Below are 22,114 nucleotides of genomic sequence, written 5' to 3'. Positions count from 1 at the left end.
CCCCTACCTGCCATCCCCATGCACCCGCCTATGCTTCCCGCAGCCCTGCCTGTTACCCCCGGGCAATTTAAAATGTCCCGGAAGCCCCCGCTGCCACTAGCAGCAGCACAGCAGGGTTAGAGCAGCTTCCTGCTGTTAGCTTCACACAGATGCTGGCCATGAAGTCCCTGTGGCCCCAGGGGGACAGGGGTTTCTATGGACTGATCCCAGGACTCCGTAGCAGGAGAAGCGCACAGAAACCACTACCCCTCACCCAGGGCCCTAGGGGCACATGTGCAGGCAGCTGCGTGGAGTTAACAGCAGGTAGCTTCTCTAGTCCCTCTGCACTGCTGGTGACAGGGGCCCCTGGATTGTTTTAAATTGCCCAGGGGAAGCAGGCAGGCTGGGGAAAAATGCCAGGGGAACATGCAGGGGCAGCAGGTGGGATCAAGGAAGCGACTCATCCTCAAACTGTGTTGGAGCCAGACTCTAAGGGCTAGGAATATTCCTGAGGCCTGAAAACCATGGTCTCATATAACTCACAACTTGTGCCCACAAATATAAACAAACTTGTTTGTGTTAGCGATTAGCTTAAGAAGTAGTAGGACTGAGTAGACTTGTTGCCTCTAAAGTTTTATGTTGTTTTGATTTTGAGTAGTTATATATACAGTAACAAGAAACTCATACATTTGTAAGTTGCACTTTCACAATAAAGAGATTGCACTGAACTATGTGTGTAAGGTGTACTGAAAAATATTTTTGTATCTTATTTACAGTGTAAATGTTTGTAATAAAAATAATAGTATAAAGTGAGCACTTTGGTGTAATTGAAATCAATACATTTGAAGATGTAGAAAAAGGTTCAAAATATTTAAAATTATTTCAAGTTGGTATTCTATTATTTAACAGTGTGATTAAAACTGTCATTAAGCATAATCAGTTTTTAAAATTGATTTAATTTGTTTGCGTTAATTACTTTAATTAATTGCAATTAATCAACAGCCCTAATTAGAACACAGCTCAGCAATGTCCTGTGGAAGGCTTGTGGCAAACATTTGTTTATTGTGTCTTTGGTTCTGTTAGTTGTGATATTGTGTTCATTGGAAATTTGGGGTGTTTGCTCCTTAGAATAAACAGGATTAGTGTTAAACCTAATAAAACTCTTTCACCAGGAACTAGAGCACAAGCTTTGTTATCCAGTGTGCATGGGGAATGGGTGTTGCTGGTTAAGTAAATGTGCCACTTAATCAAGCTTTTTTTAATGCAAAAATGTTTAAGAAATAAAATAACCATACTTAACACTAATAGCTGCTCTATTATTATATACACTACGGCTGTGTCTACACTGGCCTCTTATTCTGGAAAATCAGCCGCTTTTCCGGAATAACTTGCCAGCTGTCTACACTGGCCCCTTGAATTTCCGGAAAAGCACTGCCGATCTACTGTAAAATCATCAGTGCTTTTCCAGAAAAACTATGCTGTTCCCGTTCTGGCAAAAGTCCTTTTCCGGAAAACTGTTCCGGAAAAGGGCCAGTGTAGAAAGCACAGATTTCTTTTCCGCAAAAAAGCCCCGATCGCGAAAATGACGATCAGGGCTTTTTTGCGGAAAAGCACGTCTACATTGGCACGGATGCTTTTCCGGAAAAAGTGCTTTTCCGGAAAAGTATCCTGCCAATGTAGACATGCTTTTTCCGGAAATACTTATAACGGAAAACTGTTCCGTTTTAAGCATTTCCTGAAAAGGATGCCAGTGTAGACCTAGCCTACAATTTTTAACACTACTGAATGTTTTAATTGAATGCAAAAATGAATGAAATAACCATACTTTGCCCTACAACTTTTAACTTTATTACTACAGTATATACACTACAACTTTTAACACTACAGTATTACTGTATCCAATACTGTAATTTACTGCTTTTTTACTGCATTAAGGTCATCAGCAGCATCAATACCTTATGCTGTTGCTGTTGATGTTGATAGTGCTGGATCAGTGACACAAGCTGCAGATGCTTTTTGAAACATCTTGAGGATGTCTGCCTTCCTGAAAGTCAGTTGTCTTTTCTTCAGGAAATTGTTCTGGATAATATGCAGCTGCATGACTTCCTGAGCAGAATAAAAAGATTGCTGCTTAGCAAATTTCTCCAAAGTTTCCAAACACTGTGAAGCAGAAGCCCAAGAGACTTTGGTTTCTTCAGCATGGTCTTCTTCTTCTGAATCTGTCATCTGCAGTACAGGCAGTCCCCGGGTTACGTACAAGATAGGGACTATAGGTTTGTTCTTAAGTTGAATCTGTATGTAAGTTGGAACTGGCGTCCAGATTCAGCCGCAGCTGAAACTGATCAGTTTCAACAGTGGCTGAATCTGGACGCCAGTTCTGACTTACATACAGATTCAACTTAAGAACCCCAGGCATCCCCAAGTCAGCTGCTGCTGAAACTGATCAGCGGCTGATTCCAGGAAGCCCCGGGCAGGGCTGTCCGCCGCCCGCGTGCTCCGGGGCTTTGCTCTGCTTTGCTCCCCGTCCCCCTGGTCTGCAGACCAGGGGGACGGGGAGCAAAGCGGCGGAACACGCGGGCAGCGGGCAGCCCAGACTCCTCTGGGCTGCCCGCTGCCCGCATGTTCCGCCGCTTTGCTCCCCGTCCTCCTGGTCTGCAGACCAGGGGGACGGGGAGCAAAGCAGAGCAAAGCCCGGAGCACGTAGGCGGCGGACAGCCCAGACACGTCTGGGCTGCCCGCTGCCCGCGTGTTCCGCCACTTTGCTTCCTCTCCCTGGTCTGCTGGAGACCAGGGAGAGGGCCCCGTTCGTAAGTGCGGATCCGACATAAGTCGGATCCGCGTAACTCGGGGACTGCCTGTACTCAGAGGCAGGACAAAAGGCAGGACTGCACTCATAGGCAGGACAAGTACAGCCTTTTACTGCCACAAGTTTGCAAATACAACTTCCACAAGCGCTGAAAAATGGTGCCAGATGGAATTTTTCTGGTTAACCGAATGGGGAACTGTATTGCCGTTTATGGGGAATTGCCAGTTAGCAGAGTTTTTTGGGTAGTCGAGTGCCAGATAACAAGGCTTGTACAGTACTCTATCTATTTGCCAAGCACATATTTTTATGCGGATTCTTTTCTTTTTTTAAAGTCTTGAAATTTTAACTGACAACTTTTATTTCCTTCATTATTTATTTTAATCAGTTACTAATCTGGGAATAATGTTATTAGAGTCAAATCTAGCCCCTTGGCACTTTGGGCACCTTTGCTGGTGTGGTTCTGATGTGGAATGCAGGAATCTGGATGTGGCAGGAGTATACATGGGTAGCACAATCTTATGTAGCAACGAGCTCTTTCTTTCATGGAAGCTATCTGTGTAGCATGAAGTCATAGGTGGGGAGTTGCATTGCTGTGGGATCTGTTGCTGTGCTGAGCTTGACAACATCTGAAACTTTCTCAATCCATATAAGTATTTTTTCCCTAGGTCCAAAGCATAGGCCGTCCAATTTAAATGAAAGGCAGAGGAAAAAGTCTAATGTTGGCAAAGATGCAGCTATTTCAAAAATGCGGCGTTACTACCACATTGAGTACTTCCTTCTACCAGATGACACTGAGCCTAGGAAACTTGATGTGGCATTGTTTGGTGTTGTGGCCAAACTGTTTTTGGAATGTGAATCCAAGGTAAATAATATGATTTTTATAATTTTGGGAATACATTGGCTTTTATTCACCATGATCATTGTTTGGCATAAAGAGGTGTTTCTGAAATAGTTATGCAAGAGTGGCTGTCCTAGCCGTTTAAAACTGAACTGTTCAGCTTGTTATGTCGTGGAGCCAGGGGGATAGCTCAGTGGTTTGATCATTGGCCTGCTTAAACCCAGTGTTGTGATCGCAATCCTTGAGGGGGCTATTTAGGGATCTGGCACAAATCTTGCAGGGATGGTAGTTGGTCCTGCTGTTAGGGTAGGAGACTGGACTCGATGACCTCTCAAGATCCCTTCCAGTTCTATGAGATAGGTATATCTCCATATATAAATTTGATGTGGGTGAGTTATGCTCATACTTCTGTTAGTATGTCTTGAGCACCTTAATATCATAGGGTATGTCTACACTACCACCCTAGTTCGAACTAGAGTGGTTAATGTAGGCAACCGAAGTTGCAAATGAAGCCCGGGATTTAAATATCCCAGGCTTCATTCGCATCTTGCCGGGCGCCACCATTTTTAAAGCCCTGGTAGTTCGGACTCTGTGCCCACGGTTACACGCAGCACGGAGTAGGTAGTTCGAATTAGGCTTTCTAACGAGGAGTAACGGTATTTCGAATTAGCCTAATTCGAACTACAGGCAGTCCCTGGGTTACGTACAAGATAGGGACTGTAGGTTTGTTCTTAAGTTGAATCTGTATGTAAGTCGGAACTGGCATCCAGATTCAGCCGCTGCTGAAACTGATCAGTTTCAACAGCGGCTGAATCTGGACACCAGTTCCGACTTACATACAGATTCAACTTAAGAACCCCAGGCGTCCCCAAGTCAGCTGCTGCTGAAACTGATCAGCAGCTGATTCCAGGAAGCCTGGGCCAGAGCAACTCTGCCTCGGGCTTCCTGTAGTCAGCCGCTGGTCAGTTTCAGCAGCGGCTGACTTGGGGACGCCTGGGGCAGAGCAGCTCGGGTGCTGCTGGGTTGGTCCAGTAGCGCGGCCGCTCCTCGGCGCTACTGGACCAACCCAGCAGCACCCCAGCTGCTCTGCCCCAGGCATCCTGATTCAGCCGCTGCTGAAACTGATCAGCAGCGGCTGAATCAGGACTCCTGGGGCAGAGCAGCTGGGGTGCTGCCGGGTTGGTCCAGTAGCGCCAAGGAGCGGTGCTGCGGGACCAACCGGCAGCGCCCCACCTGCTCTACCACAGGCCTTGGGCTTTGTTCCACGTCTCCCTGGTCTGCTGGGGGGGGGCACTAGCTGCGTCCCCCCCCAGCAGACCAGGGAGACCCGGAGCAAAGCGGCGGAGGACCTGGGCCGGACCGCGGCGCTTCCAGATCAGCGCCGCAGTCCGGCCCGGGTCCGCCGCGGCTTTGCTCAGCGTCTCCCTGTTCTGCAGACCAGGGAGACGCTGAGCAAAGCAGCGGAAGACCCGGGCCGGACCCGCGGCGCTTCCAGATCAGCGCCGCGGGTCCGGCCCGGGTCCTCTGCCGCTTTGCTCCCCGTCTCCCTGGTCTGCTGGCTCCCCCAGCAGACTAGGGAGACGGGGAGCAGCTTTTCTCGCCCCGGAGGAGGCGGGCAGCGGGACCAGGCGTCCCGCCGCTCCAGTCCTCCGGGGTGAGAAAATCCCCGTTCGTAACTGCGGATCCGACATTAGTTGGATCCGCGTAACTTGGGGACTGCCTGTACCTACTCCGTGCTGCGTGTAGCCGCAGGCACGGAGTCCGAACTACCTGGGCTTTAAAAATGGCTGCGCCCGGCAAGATGCAAATGAAGCCCGGGATATTTAAATCCCGGGCTTCATTTGCAACTTCGGTTGCCTACATTAACCACCCTAGTTCGAACTAGGGTGGTAGTGTAGACATACCCATAGATCTACATGTACAAGGTGTTTAATTCAACCAGTATAGACTTAATTAGATCCATATAAAAGTGCTTATACAATTATAGCTTATTTCTACACAAGACAGGTGAATTAGCTATGCTAATTTAAATAATCTTTATAGTAGTATAAATGCTCCTACGCTAGGGATTGTTCTGGAATAACTAATTAGGTAAAAAATCACACCTTTAACTAAAGAAGTGCATCACTACAGAATCTGTGTAGACAAGATCTGTGATTTGTGCTTTATACTCTTTACAACATATTGAAAATTAATTATTTTATAAGAAGACTTAAGTTTTAAAAAAACATATACACAGTAAAGCATCTTCTCTTTTAGAGAGCCTAAACTTTATTCCTAGTAGTTTCCTAATAAATCCCTAGTATCCCATAGAAAATTTTAAAAAAAAGAACAAATAGTTCTGCAGCACCTTAGAGACTAACAAAAAATGTAGATGGTTGTTAGTCTCTAAGATGCTGCTGAACTATTAGTTGTTTTTTTCAGTTACAGACTAAACACAGCTACCCCTCTGAGACTAATATCCCATAGGATATTATTGGTTCAGCCTATACTAATGTAGAAATGCTTTATATTATAGACTTGTTTAAATCAAAGCTCCAAAAATGAGTATATAGGGACTCATAATTTACAGTACTCCAGGAATTAATTTGGAATATGCTTTCATAAGGATGCATTTGTAACATGTTTTTGTACAAAGAGTATTTCACAAACTTTTGGCTCTGTTATGCAAGCTGTTGAGCACCCTCAGCTCCCAATAATTGTGAGAGTTGAGGTGTACGGGAGAAATTAATACAATATTTTGAATATTCCCTTTGAAAATGTAATTAATCATTTCCCCTTCTAATCTTTCAACATGAATGATTTAATTTGTAGATTTTTCAAATTCAAATAGAGAATGTAGTCAGAATTGATTGAACACTTTAGAGATTTTTGTGTTAAAAAAGATTCATTTTTTAAAGAGTTAATTGAGGGAAAACCCTACTTGTTATGAAAACGCGAAAAAGTTATGTGTTGTTGCATAAAGAGTTCTCAATTCCCACCCCCATTTATTTTCCCTCATTTATAAAGTGGATTGTTTTCTAAACTAACAATAAAATAAAGAACTTGGCCCTATCTTTTATGCTTGTGCTTTTATATTGTCACTTAGGGTACGTCTAAACTACAGGGTTTTGTCGACAAAACTTCTGTCGACTAAGAGCGTCTAGACACATTTAGTTCTGTCGACAAAGCAAGCTGCTTTGTCGACAAAACCCTGTAGTCTAGACACAACCCTACATGCAATAACACCTTCTGTCGACAGAACTCTGTCGACAGAAGGTGTTATGCCTCGTAAAATGAGGTTTACCAGCGTCGACAAAACTGCTGAGTTCTGTCGACGTTATGTCGACAGAACTCAGCGGTAGTGTAGACGCAGGTATAGTTTTGTCTACAAAAGTCCACTTTTGTCGACAAAACTCTGTAGTCTAGACACACCCTTAGGCTGTGTCCAGATTCAGGGGTTTTTTCGAAAAAAGTAGCCTTTTTTCGAAAAAACTTCCCCTGCGTCCAGACTCAAGCCGCGTTCTTTCAAAATTAATTCGAAAGAACGCGGCTTTTCTTTTGATGGCGGTACACCTCCTTTCACGAGGAAGAACGCCTTCTTTCGAAAGTTCCTCTTTCGAAAGAAGGCGTTCTTCAATGTAAATAGGGCTTCTTCAAAAGAGAGCATCCAGACTCACTGGATGCTTTCTTTCGAAAAAGCAAGCCGCTTTTTCGAAATTTCTCCGTGCAGTCTAGACGCTCTCTTTCGAAAGAGGCTCTTTCGAAAGATGCTTTCGAAAGAGCCTCTTTCGAAAGAAGCCTGCAGTCTAGACATAGCCCTAGAGAAGTTTGCAGTGTTAATCACTGATAATACTTTTTATGTTTTTATGTTCTTATGCATTTTTTGTCATCTGCTAACCATAAGCCACTGACTATAGTGGGTAGAAGTCAAATCCTTTAAGTCTTTTTTAGGCCTTGTCTACACTCAGAACATTAAAGCGCTGTAACGTGATGATGTGGTTGTGGCTCCAGCACAGGGGGAGAGTGTAGGAAAACCACCTCCATGGGAGGTGTAACTCCAAACATAAGGAGCTTGTCTACACAGGCAAGTTACTGTGCTGAAACTTGCTGTGCCCAGAGAGCATGATCTTTCACACTCCTGAGCAAGAAAGTTTCAGCACTGTAATTTCCCAGCATAAACAAGCCCTAGTCAGTTCTCCCTACAATCACTATCCATAAGGACTCGTCCTATCCAGAAAAGGTGATTTCCAAATTATCCCCTAATACCAATGTAAACCACTTCAATGTAAACCATTTTTAGTTGTCACATTTTCACCAACTCCTTCAGAACACTTGCTCCTGGAGTGATACATCTTCAGTACCGACAGTCCACTGTTATCTAGCGCACTAGTACACAGATGCTGCTGTATGATGCCAGGAATTCTGTAGTGAAAAATTACAGCGCTGCTTCAGTAAGAGCAGAAAAAAGGGAGGAATGACAAGTACAGGCAGTCCCCGACTTACGCGGATCCGACTTATGTCGGATCCGCACTTACGAACGGGGCTTTCTCGCCCCGGAGGTCGGGGCGAGAAAGCCCTGTTCGTAAGCTGCTCCGGTGCCCCTGGTCTGCTGGAGACCGTCTCCAGCAGACCAGGGGCACCGGGCGGGTTCCCGCGCTTCTGAGGCTTTGCCAGAGCAAAAGGGGACCGTCCCCAGCAGACCACAGGCACCCAGACTGAAGCGGCAGCAGCGGCGGTTCCCTGCGCCTCTGAGGCTTTGCTCTGGCAAAGCCTCAGAGGCGCGGCACCCCGCTGCCGCTGCGGCTCTGCTCCCCGTGTCCCTGGTCTGCTGGGGGGGGGGGGCGCAGCTAGTGTGCTCCCCCCCCCCCCCCAGCAGACCAGGCTTTTGTTTTGGACTCTGGGGCAGAGCAGCTGGGGCGCTGCCGATTGGTCCTGCAGCGCCCGTGGGCACTACTGGACCAACCCGGCAGCACCCCAGCTGCTCTGCCCCAGGTCCTGATTCAGCCGCTGCTGGTCAGTTTCAGCAGCGGCTGAAACAGGACGCCTGGGGCAGAGCAGATGGGGTGCTGCTGGGTTGGTCCAGTAGCACCGAGGAGCGGCGCTACTGGAGCAACCCAGTAGCACCCCAGCTGCTCTGCTCCAGGCGTCCCAAGTCAGCTTCTGCTGAAACTGACCAGCGCTGACTACAGGAAGCCCCAGGCAGAGTTGCTCTGCCCCGGGCTTCCTGGAATCAGCTGCTGATCAGTTTCAGCAGCAGCTGACTTGGGGACGCCTGGGGTTCTTAAGTTGATTCTGTATGTAAGTCAGAACTGGCGGTCAGTTTCAGCAGTGTCTGAATCTGGACGCCAGTTCCGACTTACATACAGATTCAACTTAAGAACAAACCTACAGTCCCTATCTTGTACGTAACCCGGGGACTGCCTGTAAGCAACTTCAGTCTTTGGCACAGTTCGCTGAGCTTCCTTTCACCTTAAGAGCACAACTTAATGAGATCCATCTTGAAAAATTAAATGAATTGGCCTCCATGTGAAGGGCGTAGTTGATAATTGTGGATGAAAGTCTGTTTGCTGCTCAGAAGCCATTGCCCTTTAATATGACAGTGAATTCTGCCCTGCCCATTTATGAGTGATTAACATTGAACAGGGGCTGGAAATGTTAATGTTGGTGTTCTCCTCCTCCTTTTGATAGCTGTTTTTTTCATACTGCCCTTGGTTCCCACAGTCACAACGGGAACTGTGAATACATTGCTGAAATTCTCAAGTATGTTCTGTCAAATGAGGTCTATAAACCTGTGCATTCCTTAAGAAGTGCAACTTAGTGAATTTGTGGTTGCTGATTTTTTTCTAAATCATTGTTATTGGTATGTCTGGCAGTATATAATAAATATACATAAGTCACATCTGTAGTTAAAATGCTCAGTTTATATGAATGATAGAAATGTATATCAGCCTGAAAGAGTGCAGTTAAATTACTTTTACTTTGTTATTTCACTTTTCCTTTTCTTCCTTTTTCCTTCCTGTTTTTGCCATCTTCTCCCTTTTTATCCTGTTGTCTGTTAGCCATCGACTGCACAGATGCAAGCAGAGCGCACCCGGCTGAAACGATCGATAACAGTGATTTCTTCAGTGAGTGAATATAAAACTGTGAAAGAGTTTTAGGGGTGGAGAATAGTAGACTCTGAATGCCTTAATAAATGTATTGTTTGTTTAACGTGTAACCTGATGTCTCACTCATTGCATTCCATATAAACCATATAGTGAAAGAGGCAGGAGTATTTTTACTCTCAGGCATTGATGGGACAGGCACTATGAACTTGCCATTTGGTTTCTTACACCTTTTAGTGAGGAACTCTACCAAATGAAATAAAGGAGAACAAAATTTCTTTGGAAAACTGAATTTTTTCTTTTTGTGTATGAGAACAGAACTCTATGTAGTGAGATTTTCAGGGGAAAATGAATTTGCCCCTTGATTAAAAACAGGTACACTAAATTTCAACCAAAAAAGGTAATGCATTGGGAGAGTTATTTAAAAGAGAAAATGCACCTTTAGAATGGAAATGTTTGGATAACAGTTAATGCAGGAGTCCATCCATATTAGGCTATAATAGTTTTAAACTATCCTTCATATATATGTTTTCTATGAAGCCACAGTAGAAATGAGACTTCTAAAGAATGTGAGGTGTGAATGATTGTGAAAAGTAAGACACAAAGAGGGTGAGGTCCATGATTTTTAGCCACTAGCAGAGTTATGAATTTAAGTTCCCATGCTCCTCTTTTGAAGATGTAGTGCAGGTTTCCTTTGAGGACAAAGACTGAGAGGCCAGATATGGAGTGATCAGGTGTTTTTGTCTCTTTATCATTGTTCCATGTAAGTTTACTTGAGAACATAGGGATTGCTGTTATTGGGATGTTCAATGCACTGGACGACATGCACCGCCTGATGTGATAGACACATGTTGCTGTTAGACTCATCAGTCTTGAAAGGTGTGTTGTGGAGAGTATTGATCATCAGAGCAGGAGTCATGTGGGCAGGTTTTGCACCTGTTTCTATGAACGGGTCTGGTGCCTCTTTGAATTGGCTTACCCTGGTCTGCAGGGAGCTAGCTTCTGACTGATGATCTTGGAGAGGCTGGGGAGTTGTTTAACGGCTAGAAGAGGGTGTTCTTGAAGAAGAGTTCTGTGAAGCTCAAAAGCTTGTTCCGATCAACAGAAGTTGGTCCAATAAAAGATATTGCCTCATCCACCTTGCCTTTCTCATATCCTGGGATCAATATGGCTTTAACAACACTGCAAACAACAATCAGAAAAGTAAAGAAGGTCTGAGCCTTTTTTGTGGGAAGAAACCTAGAGGACATGTTTTTTAAGCAGTGCTTTGAAATGGGATGAGGAGAATCGGTGAGATGGAGGGAGCTGAGCAGCAAAGAATCAGCCAGTGAAAAAGAAGCAAAGCTTATGTTATACTTTTTTCTCTGTCCAATAGGTGATATTATGATGGTTAGAAATAAATATCTCCTATTTTATGTTAGGCCATTTAAGATCCTCTGTAAATAAAGGAAGGATTAGGGGTTGGGTGAGGAAAGAGGGCGCTCAGGAATGATGTTCCAGAGAGCATGGTTAACACATACAAATGAAATGTGTTGTTCCATGATCCTGCAGACCTTATTTATCAAAGCAGTCCCAGTAATTTTATTGGCTCAAGCTGTCTTGGCAAATTAGCTTCCACTTAAGTTTCTTATAACATACTGTTTGTGGATGGGCATGTAAAAAATCAAATGTGTGCTTTTAAATATGAATCTGAAAAGTTTATTTTGCTTTGTTTTTGAGGGGAGGAAATAGATTTAGGACCAAATCCTGCTCACTCACCTTCATCACATGGGTAGGCTCATTAACTTTTCCCATGAGTAAGAGTTGCGGGCTTTACATTTTCACTTGGCTTATATAGTATCTTATTCATAGAGTGCAAGGGTGGGGAAACTTTCTTGGGTCAGAGGCTGCTGACCCACAGAAAAAAACCAGTTGGGGGCTGCACACAAATGAGAAGAAAAAAAAAATCCCGACCACCCCCCCAAGCCCATGCTAGTAACTCCAGCAACTGGAAGGAGCACCAGCCTGAGCATCGAGGGCTGTATGTAGGCAAGCCTGGGCTTTAGGTTCCCCATTTGGATGCACAAAGGCCAATTTGTATCTTGCCTTTGTCATGTTTTCCTGTATGTTCCTAGTCCTTCTGATTGGTTGTCTGATATTTAGCCATTTCTTTGCTATTCAGGTTTTCTTTTCCATCTGCTGGCCAAACAACACAGTGCTTTAAAGTTAAGTGCATGTTGATAAAAGATGTCAGAGTTATATCCCTAGAAGGCAAAGACACATGACATAGTGTATTGTGGAATACGTGATGGATTTTAGCACTTGTGTTTTTATTTCATGTATACCAAGTCAATATTTAAAAATGTCTACATACACTCTTGTATTATTTAGTCTTCAGTATATATTCTTCCTCTTAATGGCAGTTTAACTTCTGTTGTGATCCTACATTTTGGCATAATCTGAACTTGGTTTGATATGGCCATTTTGACTTAGTCCAATAAAATGTGCTGCTATGACAATCAGCTAACACACGGACTCATAATTAGGCACAAGATCTCTTTAAAGCGATCTGATAACCCCCAGCATGACTTGATTTTAATTTACATTTTAAAAAAATGTATTTCGTCTTTAGCACACACTTTTATTAATGTTGTTTGTTAGCCCTTTCCCAGCTGATGGCCAATAGCTCTGTGAGTGGGAAGAATCTTATGGGGTGGTATATCATGCTTTATCCTGTCTCATCTAGAGGCTGTGTAATCCACGCTCCCTTGAATCAATTAAACATTTTAAAGTTTCAAGACCTCCTGTCTGATATTTTATAATTCTAAGGCTCTTTAACAATTCAATTAAAATATGGGTCCTTTTCTTGCAATATCTCTGGCTAAATGACAAATGGTAACAAAATGCTCAATATGTGATTCTTTCTTCAGTACTTCTCACATTCATTAATGTTTTTCAACTTTGTATTCTTACTAGGTTGTGAAACCATGGTTTGAAAATGACAAAATATGGGTGTCGTGGACCCACAGTATTGATATTAATGTTACCAATGAGTTTCTAATAAAACTGAGAGATCACAAAGTAATTCTTACAATATGGGATACCAAGGACAAAGTTTCTGCAAAAGCTAAGTTTAGTAAACCTGGGGCTCAGAATTTACAGGTAGAGGATTCTGATGATATTGGTAAGTTATGTACTAATATATAACCACGCTCCTAATAAAATGTATTATGAGAAAGGAAGCCTAGCACAAACAAGAAAACAAAACGATATTTTTAGTTTTAATACCAGATTGCAATAATTCATCATAGTATTACTTCTGTTTTTCATCATCAACTTAAATGTGCTCACTGTTTAATCATTCATTAGATGATAATTTCAGATTTGTGTTATGAGAGCCCTATTAGAATTATTGCTGTTTGCTCATATTTTAACAAACATTTCATGTTTGCCCCCAGCAAACTTAGAGATAGATCTCTGAAATCTTTCATATGTAGAACTGCAGAATCAGATTTATAATCTGGGTTTTTCTTTTTTCCTTTTAGTTAATGATTGGGGCCCTTTTGTGTAGTGAGGGAGTACTTTTGTTTAAAAGTTGCACTCATCTTCTTTTCTGATTTTCTTATGCTAATAGTATTCAAATTGCTGTATTTGCTCAGGAAAGCTCTTCTGAGCCTGTATATTTCTATAAAATAAAAAATTATCCTTATCCCTCCAGATATTTGTGTATATGGATTTTAAGTACTGGCTACACTGTGGATTTTTAAAAAGGAATTACCATTATCAAATAAAATATTTGAACAAATACTAAAAGTTCTGTCAGAATGAAGGATCTGTTACTAGGAGTCTTTACTGGAGCTTTAGATTCCTATTTGTCAAAGCAGTCCAACCATGTAATTCTCATGCACCAGGAAACAGCCATTGGTGGGAGTGGAAATTCATATGTTTTCACTCAGTGTTTCCTGCTGATTCTTCTGGAGGGCATGAGGGTTTGGGGCCATCACTTATGCATCAGGGTGAAGGCAAAAAGGGCAAGAGGCCAGAGGTTCCACCTCCTAAGCTCTCATTCCATAAAGAATCTATGTGGAGAGGTCAATTTCTGTCATCTGTTCCCATGGCTTCTTACCTCCCTGGCTGGAGTAATCTACTGTGAACTCCTGTGAACCTCAGTTACCCCCTCAGATTGTGTTATAATATACAGCACAGAGAGTGAAAACCACTTCTGCTCACAGCCTTTGCAGGTTTTGGAGAGAACCTTCTTGACTCTTCACCTTGCTTGACTTTCACCTCCAAACCCACAGAGTAGGGAGCTCATAAAATGGGTTCCCTTGGATCATAGGGGAAGGAAGAGCATGATGTGGAGGATATACTTTCCCTGCAGTGGCCCAAAAGTGAGGTCTGAATAACAGAAAAAATACTATAAAAGTAAGGGAAAATGATGAAGTCTGAATGGCAATTTCTTGTTACCTTTTTTTCTCTCCAGGTGGGGTAAAATATACGGTGTTATTGCAAAGAAAACTCTTCGAGGACAATCAGCCAGAACTCAGCAGTATTAAAATGAAAGGTGTGAAGGTAGCCATTGCACCAGAGAAACCTGCCGTGGGTTTTGCAGCAGGTAGAGTAATCTGAATATGGGCTAGGGGGGGATCCTGGGATAAGAAGCTCAGGGTAGGAAACTGGGGTGGGAGCTGGAAGTTAGGGACTGAAAAGGCTGGGACTCATTTAAGAGCCCTGAGGAAGATATTGCAACTGATGAGGCAGGGAGACTAAAAAACATGGATGCAGAGCCTGAAGTGAGGGCTGACCTGAGATGAGTGTCTGACACAAGGCTGGACAGGATGCAGGTAGAAGGTATTAGGTAAGGGGGAAAGGACGGAAGGATTGTATACCCAGTAGAGAGCACTTTCCCCTGAATTTGACCATTCATCTGCCAGCAAATATCTCCGAAGCCCACTGGAAAAGTTTTTCTGAACCCCCAACTCCTGCCAACAGTTACTTTGTTAGCTGAAGTGGCAAAGGACTTTGATGTGAATCTAAAGGTTCCAACCCTGCAGATGACCTGTGTAGGGTTCAGTAGGATACCACATGAGGGGATCTGTCTTTTTAGTTTGCCTTTTTTTTATAAACCTAGGGAATTGCACACAAAAAACTGTTAAAAGAATGTTAAGGGTGCAGAGTCAAGCACACAAAAATTAGGAAATGCCAGAACTGTCTGTGCTTGAGTATGCACTTTGTCATGGACTTTTAACACAGTTTTTGTTTGTAACAAATAGCACTATTTGGAGAGGAACCTCCTGTGGACCTCCAAAACCCTATTCTGACCTGAAATGTGTCTTAGGGAAGTACTTTCCTGTTTTTTATTAATGAAACATTGTAGTATTAGAATTTTGTTTGTTCCTCTTAGGCTATGGAGGAGTAAAACTGAGATTCTCGATTCTAAAGTTCATTATTAAAGATCCAGTGGAAAATTTTTCAGTGGGGGATATTATCCCCAATGTAATATACTGGCTCTTGTATGTATATACTTGTGTATTGGCAATAGTGCCATCTAGTGGCTGATCCACATAGGGGATAATGGACCTGCAGCTGTGATCTGCCAGGGAGACAGTGTAAGTGGTAGAAGCCTGTAGGTTTGGAACAGAATGATAATTCTGGCTTCTCGTCTGTATTGGTGTGCACATAAGAACATTAAAACGGCCATACTGGGTCAGACCAAAGGTCTATCTAGCCCAGTATTCTGTCTGCCAACAGTGGCCAATACCAGATGCTCCAAAGGGAAGGAACAGTATAGGTAATCCTCACATAATCCCTCTCCTGTCACCCATATCCAGACAAACAGAGGCTAGGGACACCATTCCTACCCATCCTGGCTAATAGCTGTTGACCTCCATGAATCTATCTAGCTCTTTTTTTTAACCTTGTTAAAGTCCTAGCCTTCGCCACATCCCCTGGCAAGGAGTTCCAGAGGTTGACTGTGCGCTGAATGAAGAAAAACATCCTTTTGTTTGTTTTAAAGGGTGACCCCTAGTTCTTATATTGTGGGAACAAATAAATAACTTTTTCTTATTCACCAGTCATGATTTTATAGACCTCTATCATATCCCCCCTTAGTCTCCACTTTTCTAAGCTGAAAAGTCCAAGTCTTTTTAATCTCTTTTCATATGGGATCCATTCCAAACCTCTAATTTTTGTTGCCCTTCTCTGAAACTTTTCTAATGCCAATATATCTTTTTTGAGATGAGGCAAACATATCTGTACATAGTATTCAAGATGTGGGCGTACCATGGTTTTCTATCGAGGCAATAAGGTATTTTCTGTCTTATTCTCTATTCCTTTTTGAATGATTCCTAACATTTTATTTGCTTTTTTGACTGCTGCTGCACACTGAGTGGCTGTTTTCAGAGAACTATCCACAATGACTTCAAGATCTCTTTCTTGGGTAGTTGTAGCCAAATTAGTCCCCATTATATTGTATGTATAGTTGGGATTTTTTTTCCAATGTGTATTACTTTACATTTATCAAAATTAAATTTCATTTGCTATTTTGTTGCCCAGTCACTTAGTTTGGTGAGATCTTTTTGAAGCAGTTCACAGTCTGCTTTGGCCTTAACTATCTTGAGCAGTTTGGTATCATCTGCAAACAACATTGGCTTCTTGTTGCCTGCAACATGTAACTTTTCTTTACAGTGTCTTGGGCAAATTTTTACTTGAACAATTGCATTTTTCTTATTGAAATAAGTTCTCTTCCAGTTTCAGCTAAATAGAGAGTTAGGTGTGTAATGTTGCTGTAAACTGGTTTACACACACAAGCTATTATTCATATGTAACCAACATCTCGGGAGAACTTTATATCATAAAGAAGCATTTGTGCCTATGGTGAGGGCTTAGAGTTTTGTTTGACACAGAGGGATTCTCTAGCTCCAAGTTGCAATAAAACCTAGATTTCCTTGAAGGGAATTCTTTGCTAAGAGTAATTATCTCCTCTACAGCATGATGAGTTAGCTTGGCTATGAGTGGTACATGATACCTTACGCATATATCAATATTACACTCAAATGTATTTCTCCCCTCTTGGGTCTAAATCTTTCCCGGCACTATGCAAGAGAGGAAAAAGGGCCTGGTGAGCCTCCTCTAGTTTGTCCCTATTGACCGTTAACAGCCCTACTGCTCAAGAGCACAGGGGATTGCACCCAGCCATCATGTCAGTCCACACACACGGACCCCAAGTGGGCTTTAGCCAGGTCTGCAAAATGTCTGTTGTAGGGATGTAAGGGAATAGTTGACTAGTTAACTACCCAATAAGCCGGAGCTACTCAACACACGGCCCACAGACCACATGTGGCCTGCAGCCCGTTTGTTTGCAGCCTGTGGGTGGGAGCTAAAACAAAAAGTAGTCAACATAATGGTCTTCTGTTGAGATGCATTTTAGTAGTTAAATTCTTGGACTATCATTGCTCATTAAAAGTGCTGTCATATGGGTGGACATTGGGTAAATAGTGCATGTTATTAATATCAGCAGTGTATAAATGGAGCCTGCATGTTGTGTAGTCTTGCCTTAATTTTTGTATTCATGCCCCTCAGTGTGAAAGAAGCTATTTGCATATATTTACATATATATTTTCATGTATATGCAACCACACTTAAGTTGCGGCCCTCAGCATGTGCTGTGAGTATCATTGTGGCCCCTGGGACTTCCAAAGTTGAGTAGCCCTGCGATAAGCCTATGCTTATATTTTGCATATTGTGACTATGCTTTACCTTTACCTTATTTAGGTCTGGGTAGGGACATAAAATCTCATTTAATTGGTTAACCAATTAAACATAGTGTTTAAGCAGTTAACAGATTAAATTGGCGGCAGGCTGAAGTGCCCCCCACCACCTCTCCACTTGCCGAAACAGTCCCTGCCCAGAGCGTGCCAGGGCCTGTCATGGACACGAGGTGCTCTGACCAGGCTGGAACACAGCCCTCTGCCTGCAGTGGGTTGGAAGCTACTTCAGCCCCCACCAGTTAACCAGTACGCATTGCCTGTTACAGGTGATGCTTGTCGGTTAACTTTTCACATCCCTAGTTTTGGGGATTTTGGGCTTATCAAAGTTCAGTTTAGGAGAAGCAGACACAGGTGAAATAGATGAGGTTTTTCACAGGTAAATTTAACTTATATTTTGACTACTCTTATGGGATGCTCTAAAAAAAGGAGATGTTAGTAACAAACGTGAAACCTGCTTTTACCTCAGGGGAAAGTAAGTCTTTACCAGAAGAAGCTGAAGTATATGAGGTACCAGCACCCCTTTGTGGTTTCGAGCCTTTAATTCCTTTTTCCACAAGGTAAGAATCTCTTCTGTGTACCACTATGGAAGTTATTAGCACACTTGTCTTGGGATATGCTTACACAATTTTAACAAAATTATAAGCAGCTGGTTTTGCAAGGTTTGTCATGGTTATGCTCTGATTTTAGAGCATTACTCTGGCCTTTTGCATTCACTTCTGTTAAAATCATAGAAACTATTACAAAGAAACAACATGCTTAAAATGCCATTTGGACCAAAATATCAAACTATGGCATATTTTGGGAAAAATACCCTTTACAAAAATATGAATGTTACTTGTATAAAATTAAAAAATATTTAATTTTTAACATTTTATATAAACATTTTATTTCCAAACACTTACTTTTCCATTCAGCTAAGTCTAGTGGATTCAGAATTGCCAGAATTAAGCAGTGTGAACAAAACTAGATACTTGCACTAGAAAATGTGGTAACTAGGCTCTTGGCAAGAGAGATGAAATGACTAGAGTGTGGAGCGTAGTGGCTGACTATGTGGAAATAGGTGATATCTCTGAGGAAGCTGAGAAGGACAAAGCTTTTTTTTTTAAAGTATGTCAGATGGGTCTTTTATTGAGAGGTTGTGGTGAAAGCGTGAGACGTTTAGACACCTGTTGCCTATGAGAATGCAGTGCTATAAATTCCTGTCTCTTCTTAGCTATATGCCTAACTTTAGTATGCAAAGAACTTTATTTATTTTTTCTTACTTTATTTGTATTCTTCTCTCTTACATAATGGCTGTGTCTAGACTGCACCCCTTTTGCGGAAAAGAGATGCAGATTAGACACAGCGCAATTACAAATGAAGCGGTGATTTAAATCTCCCCCGCTTCATTTGCATGAACATGGCTGCCGCTTTTTTCCGACACGGAGCTTTGCCGGAAAAAAGCGCCAGTCTAGACGGGGATCTTTCGGAAAATAAGGCCTTTTCTGAAAGATCCCTTATTCCTGATTATAAGAGGGATAAGGGATCTTTCAGAAAAGGCTTTATTTTCCGAAAGATCCCCGTCTAGACTGGCGCTTTTTCCCGGCAAAGCTCCGTGCTGAAAAAAAAGCGGCAGCCATTTTTATGCTAATGAAGCGGGAGAGATTTAAATCCCTGCTTCATTAGCAATTGCGATATGTCTAATTTGCATCCCATCTCCCCCTAACCTAACCTCTCTCCCCTCCCCCAGAGCCACAAAACAGTTACAGATAGAGTCTGCAGAACTGGAATTCATCCTCAAATATGACACTGTTAGCCTGGGCTTGAATAAATACATTAACTGCACACATTACAAAGCCAATTTCTCCTGCCTCTAACATCACATTTCCACATCAAAAGCTATGAATGGGACACATCCAGCCCATTTAATTAGCCTCATTAACACAAGTCCTACAATTGACAGGTACTTCTGCTGTTATATATATATATATATATATATATATATATATATATCTTGTTTTCTATTATTTCCACTCATGATGAAGTAGGTTTTGCCCATGAAAGCTGAAGATTATATGTTTTGGTTAGTCTCTAAGGAGCCACAGGACTACTTCATATTAAAATGACAGACTAATACGGCTACCCCTCTGAGACTGTATTAAACAATGAGCCATATCTGTTACTGCTGATGTAAGAAATTCTGAAAGTGACAGGAATTTAAACTTGCTTTATGATGCTGAAGTTGTTTCTCAGTTTTGTTTTTGTCCCATTAATCAGATAACTTGATATTATTTTGGATGCTTAAATCACATAATTAAAGTGTAATTGATGGTTCTGAATCTGAGGCAAATTACATGATGAAAGAGAATTCTCCCTGGAGAGGTCATAAATCAGAGGGATTATGCCTGCAGAATTCCATTAGATTCAGTATGCTTTTAAAAGAAAAAAAAGCAAATGGTTCCTTTACCAGGTGTTTTTTTTTTAGTTGACCTGAATGTCTTAGGAACAGTAGTTTGTGGAAGAATGCAAAAATCTCTACATTTATTTAAAATTAACTGAGATTTGACTATTCAAACTTCATACTTGTGTAATACCTTCTATTCAAGATTTCAAAGCACTTCACAGTCATGGAGTTTAACCTCATGAGCCCCCATGATAGCAATAAGTAGTATCTCCATTTTACAGATGGGGAAACTGAGACAGAGAGTGAGGTTAAGCAACTTGGTGAAATTAGGTAGAAAGTCTGTCTCAGAATTCAGAATAGAAAATGTTTCTTCAGACACACAATCATATGCTTTTCTTAATCATGCCAATAAAAAACACTCAGCTTTATTGTTCCAGTAGCTAGTTTTCCCTTTAAGGACTATATGGACACAATTCTGATCCCCCCTCATACACACACACCTTTCTTCAGTTAGCTGAGTTCATATGTCAGTAATCTGTGAGGTTTTTTAATCCTAGTTTAATTTCAATTAGACCTATATATATTCATGTTGTAGCATATCCTTAGCATTTAGAAGACCGATCCATACATGGAGAATGGCCATAATAACCATTCTGATTCACAATCAGTTTATTCCTGTAATATTTCACATTCATTAGAGGCAAGTATGATTTTTCTACCCGAGTATGGTAGTTCCTTTTTAAAAGGATAGAAGTCATTAGCAGATTTTCAAAGTTTCTTACATTGCAGAGCTGATAACCAGACTTGCTTCAGGAAACCAGTTTATTTCAGTGAACACTTTTACAACCTGTTGAAGCTGTAGTCACACTAGCAATTTGCTCTCCATTCACAAGAATTAAATGGAAATTCTGATAATTCCACAGACATTTCCATGTTGCAGTATTGGTTCACTGGTAATGATCCCAGTAAGCCACGCTTCCTCTAATCTTTTTGGCTGCTACAGATTTTGTACAACATGATTATTGACTCACATGGATATAAATTCAATTTTACTTGGTCTCATCAATTTTATCACTCTTTTAAATGTCACAAGCCATTCATATTTGACTAATCATTCAGGATAAATTCATACCCATAAATGATATGGTTCCCTATCAAACTTCTGAGAGCCTTTTAAAAATCGTTGTATTTTGTGGCATACCATTGCCTGTGCCTATGTGAGAAAGGTACAAAACTGATACAATGTAATTGTACACATTGACATATGCATTAGTAAGCAGAAATGTGTGTGCGTGTATGATCTGTTTCATACTGTGGCACCCCAGGAGAATCATGCACAGGGTATGAAGCACACCTTTTTAATTAATTAATTAATTCTTTTTTATAGGCCATATCTTAACTCACTAAAAACTTCACAAAATAGCATAAAAACTAACAATATTTAAATTTAATCTTCCTCCATCATACCTAGCCTCTTTGGCGTGAAGGTTAAATAGATTCTATAACTGACCCTATCCCACTGGTACTAAAATACTCCTTTTCTGTACCCACCCTCTATCCAAATTCCCAGCAAAATGTTTTGCTTAGCTTTGTTCATGTATAAAGTCCCTGTGGTTGAAATCTTAGTCTTCTATCTTGAAATGAGCACTGTGATGTTTGCTAGGTAAGAGATTGAAGTCCAGCATTTCCATGGCAGCATTCTTGGAAATGCTTCCAGTTTCACATACATAGCCTGTTCGAGAGGCAGAACTGCAGGGACTCAATGTATTGATGAGACAATGACGGGCAGAAGAGGGATTTAGGTTTATTAGGGACTGGGGAAACTTTTGGGAAAGGAGAAGCCTTTACAGGATGGTTCCAGTCCACCTAAATGAAATGGTCTGAGGTAAACAGTAAGAAGTTCAGTAAGAACAAATGCAAAGTACTCCACTTAGGGAGGAACAATCAGTTTCACACATACAAAATGGGAAGTGACTGTCTATGAAGGAAAACAGCAGAGGACATAGTGGACCACAAGCTAAATATGAGTCAACAGAGTGACACTGTTGCAAAAACAGCAAATATTCTGGGTTGCATTAAATGGGGTATTGTAAGCAAGACACGAGAAGTAATTTTTCTGATTTACTCTGCACTGATTAGACCTCAACTGTAGTATAGTGACCAGTTCTGGGCACCACATTTTTTCAGGAAAGATGTGGAGAAATTGGAAAAGATCCAGAGAATGGCAACAAAAATTAAAGTTCTGGAAAACATGACGTATGAGGGAAGACTGAA

The 22,114-nt window shown here is 41.9% G+C and overlaps 1 protein-coding gene across 5 annotated transcripts in view; it reads left to right on the top strand.

The window, feature by feature from the left end:
• CFAP92 (cilia and flagella associated protein 92 (putative)) overlaps positions 1-22,114 on the top strand; it is a 101,494-nt gene that overhangs the window by 27,009 nt on the left and 52,371 nt on the right. For all 5 annotated transcript variants that reach the window (XM_075939716.2, XM_075939717.2, XM_089781358.1 and 2 more), the window contains 5 exons: positions 3,451-3,647; positions 9,665-9,730; positions 12,665-12,872; positions 14,172-14,303; positions 17,924-18,014. In XM_075939716.2, the coding sequence (XP_075795831.2) occupies positions 3,451-3,647; positions 9,665-9,730; positions 12,665-12,872; positions 14,172-14,303; positions 17,924-18,014 (694 nt within the window). The remainder of the gene's footprint in view (positions 1-3,450; positions 3,648-9,664; positions 9,731-12,664; positions 12,873-14,171; positions 14,304-17,923; positions 18,015-22,114) is intronic.

Source organism: Pelodiscus sinensis, chromosome 11 (assembly GCF_052426305.1).
Source record: "Pelodiscus sinensis isolate ZL-2025 chromosome 11, ASM5242630v1, whole genome shotgun sequence".
In the NCBI taxonomy this organism is placed as follows: domain Eukaryota; kingdom Metazoa; phylum Chordata; order Testudines; family Trionychidae; genus Pelodiscus; species Pelodiscus sinensis.
The sequence above is the reverse complement of the archived record's forward strand: the minus strand, read 5'-3'. Positions and strand labels throughout refer to the sequence as shown.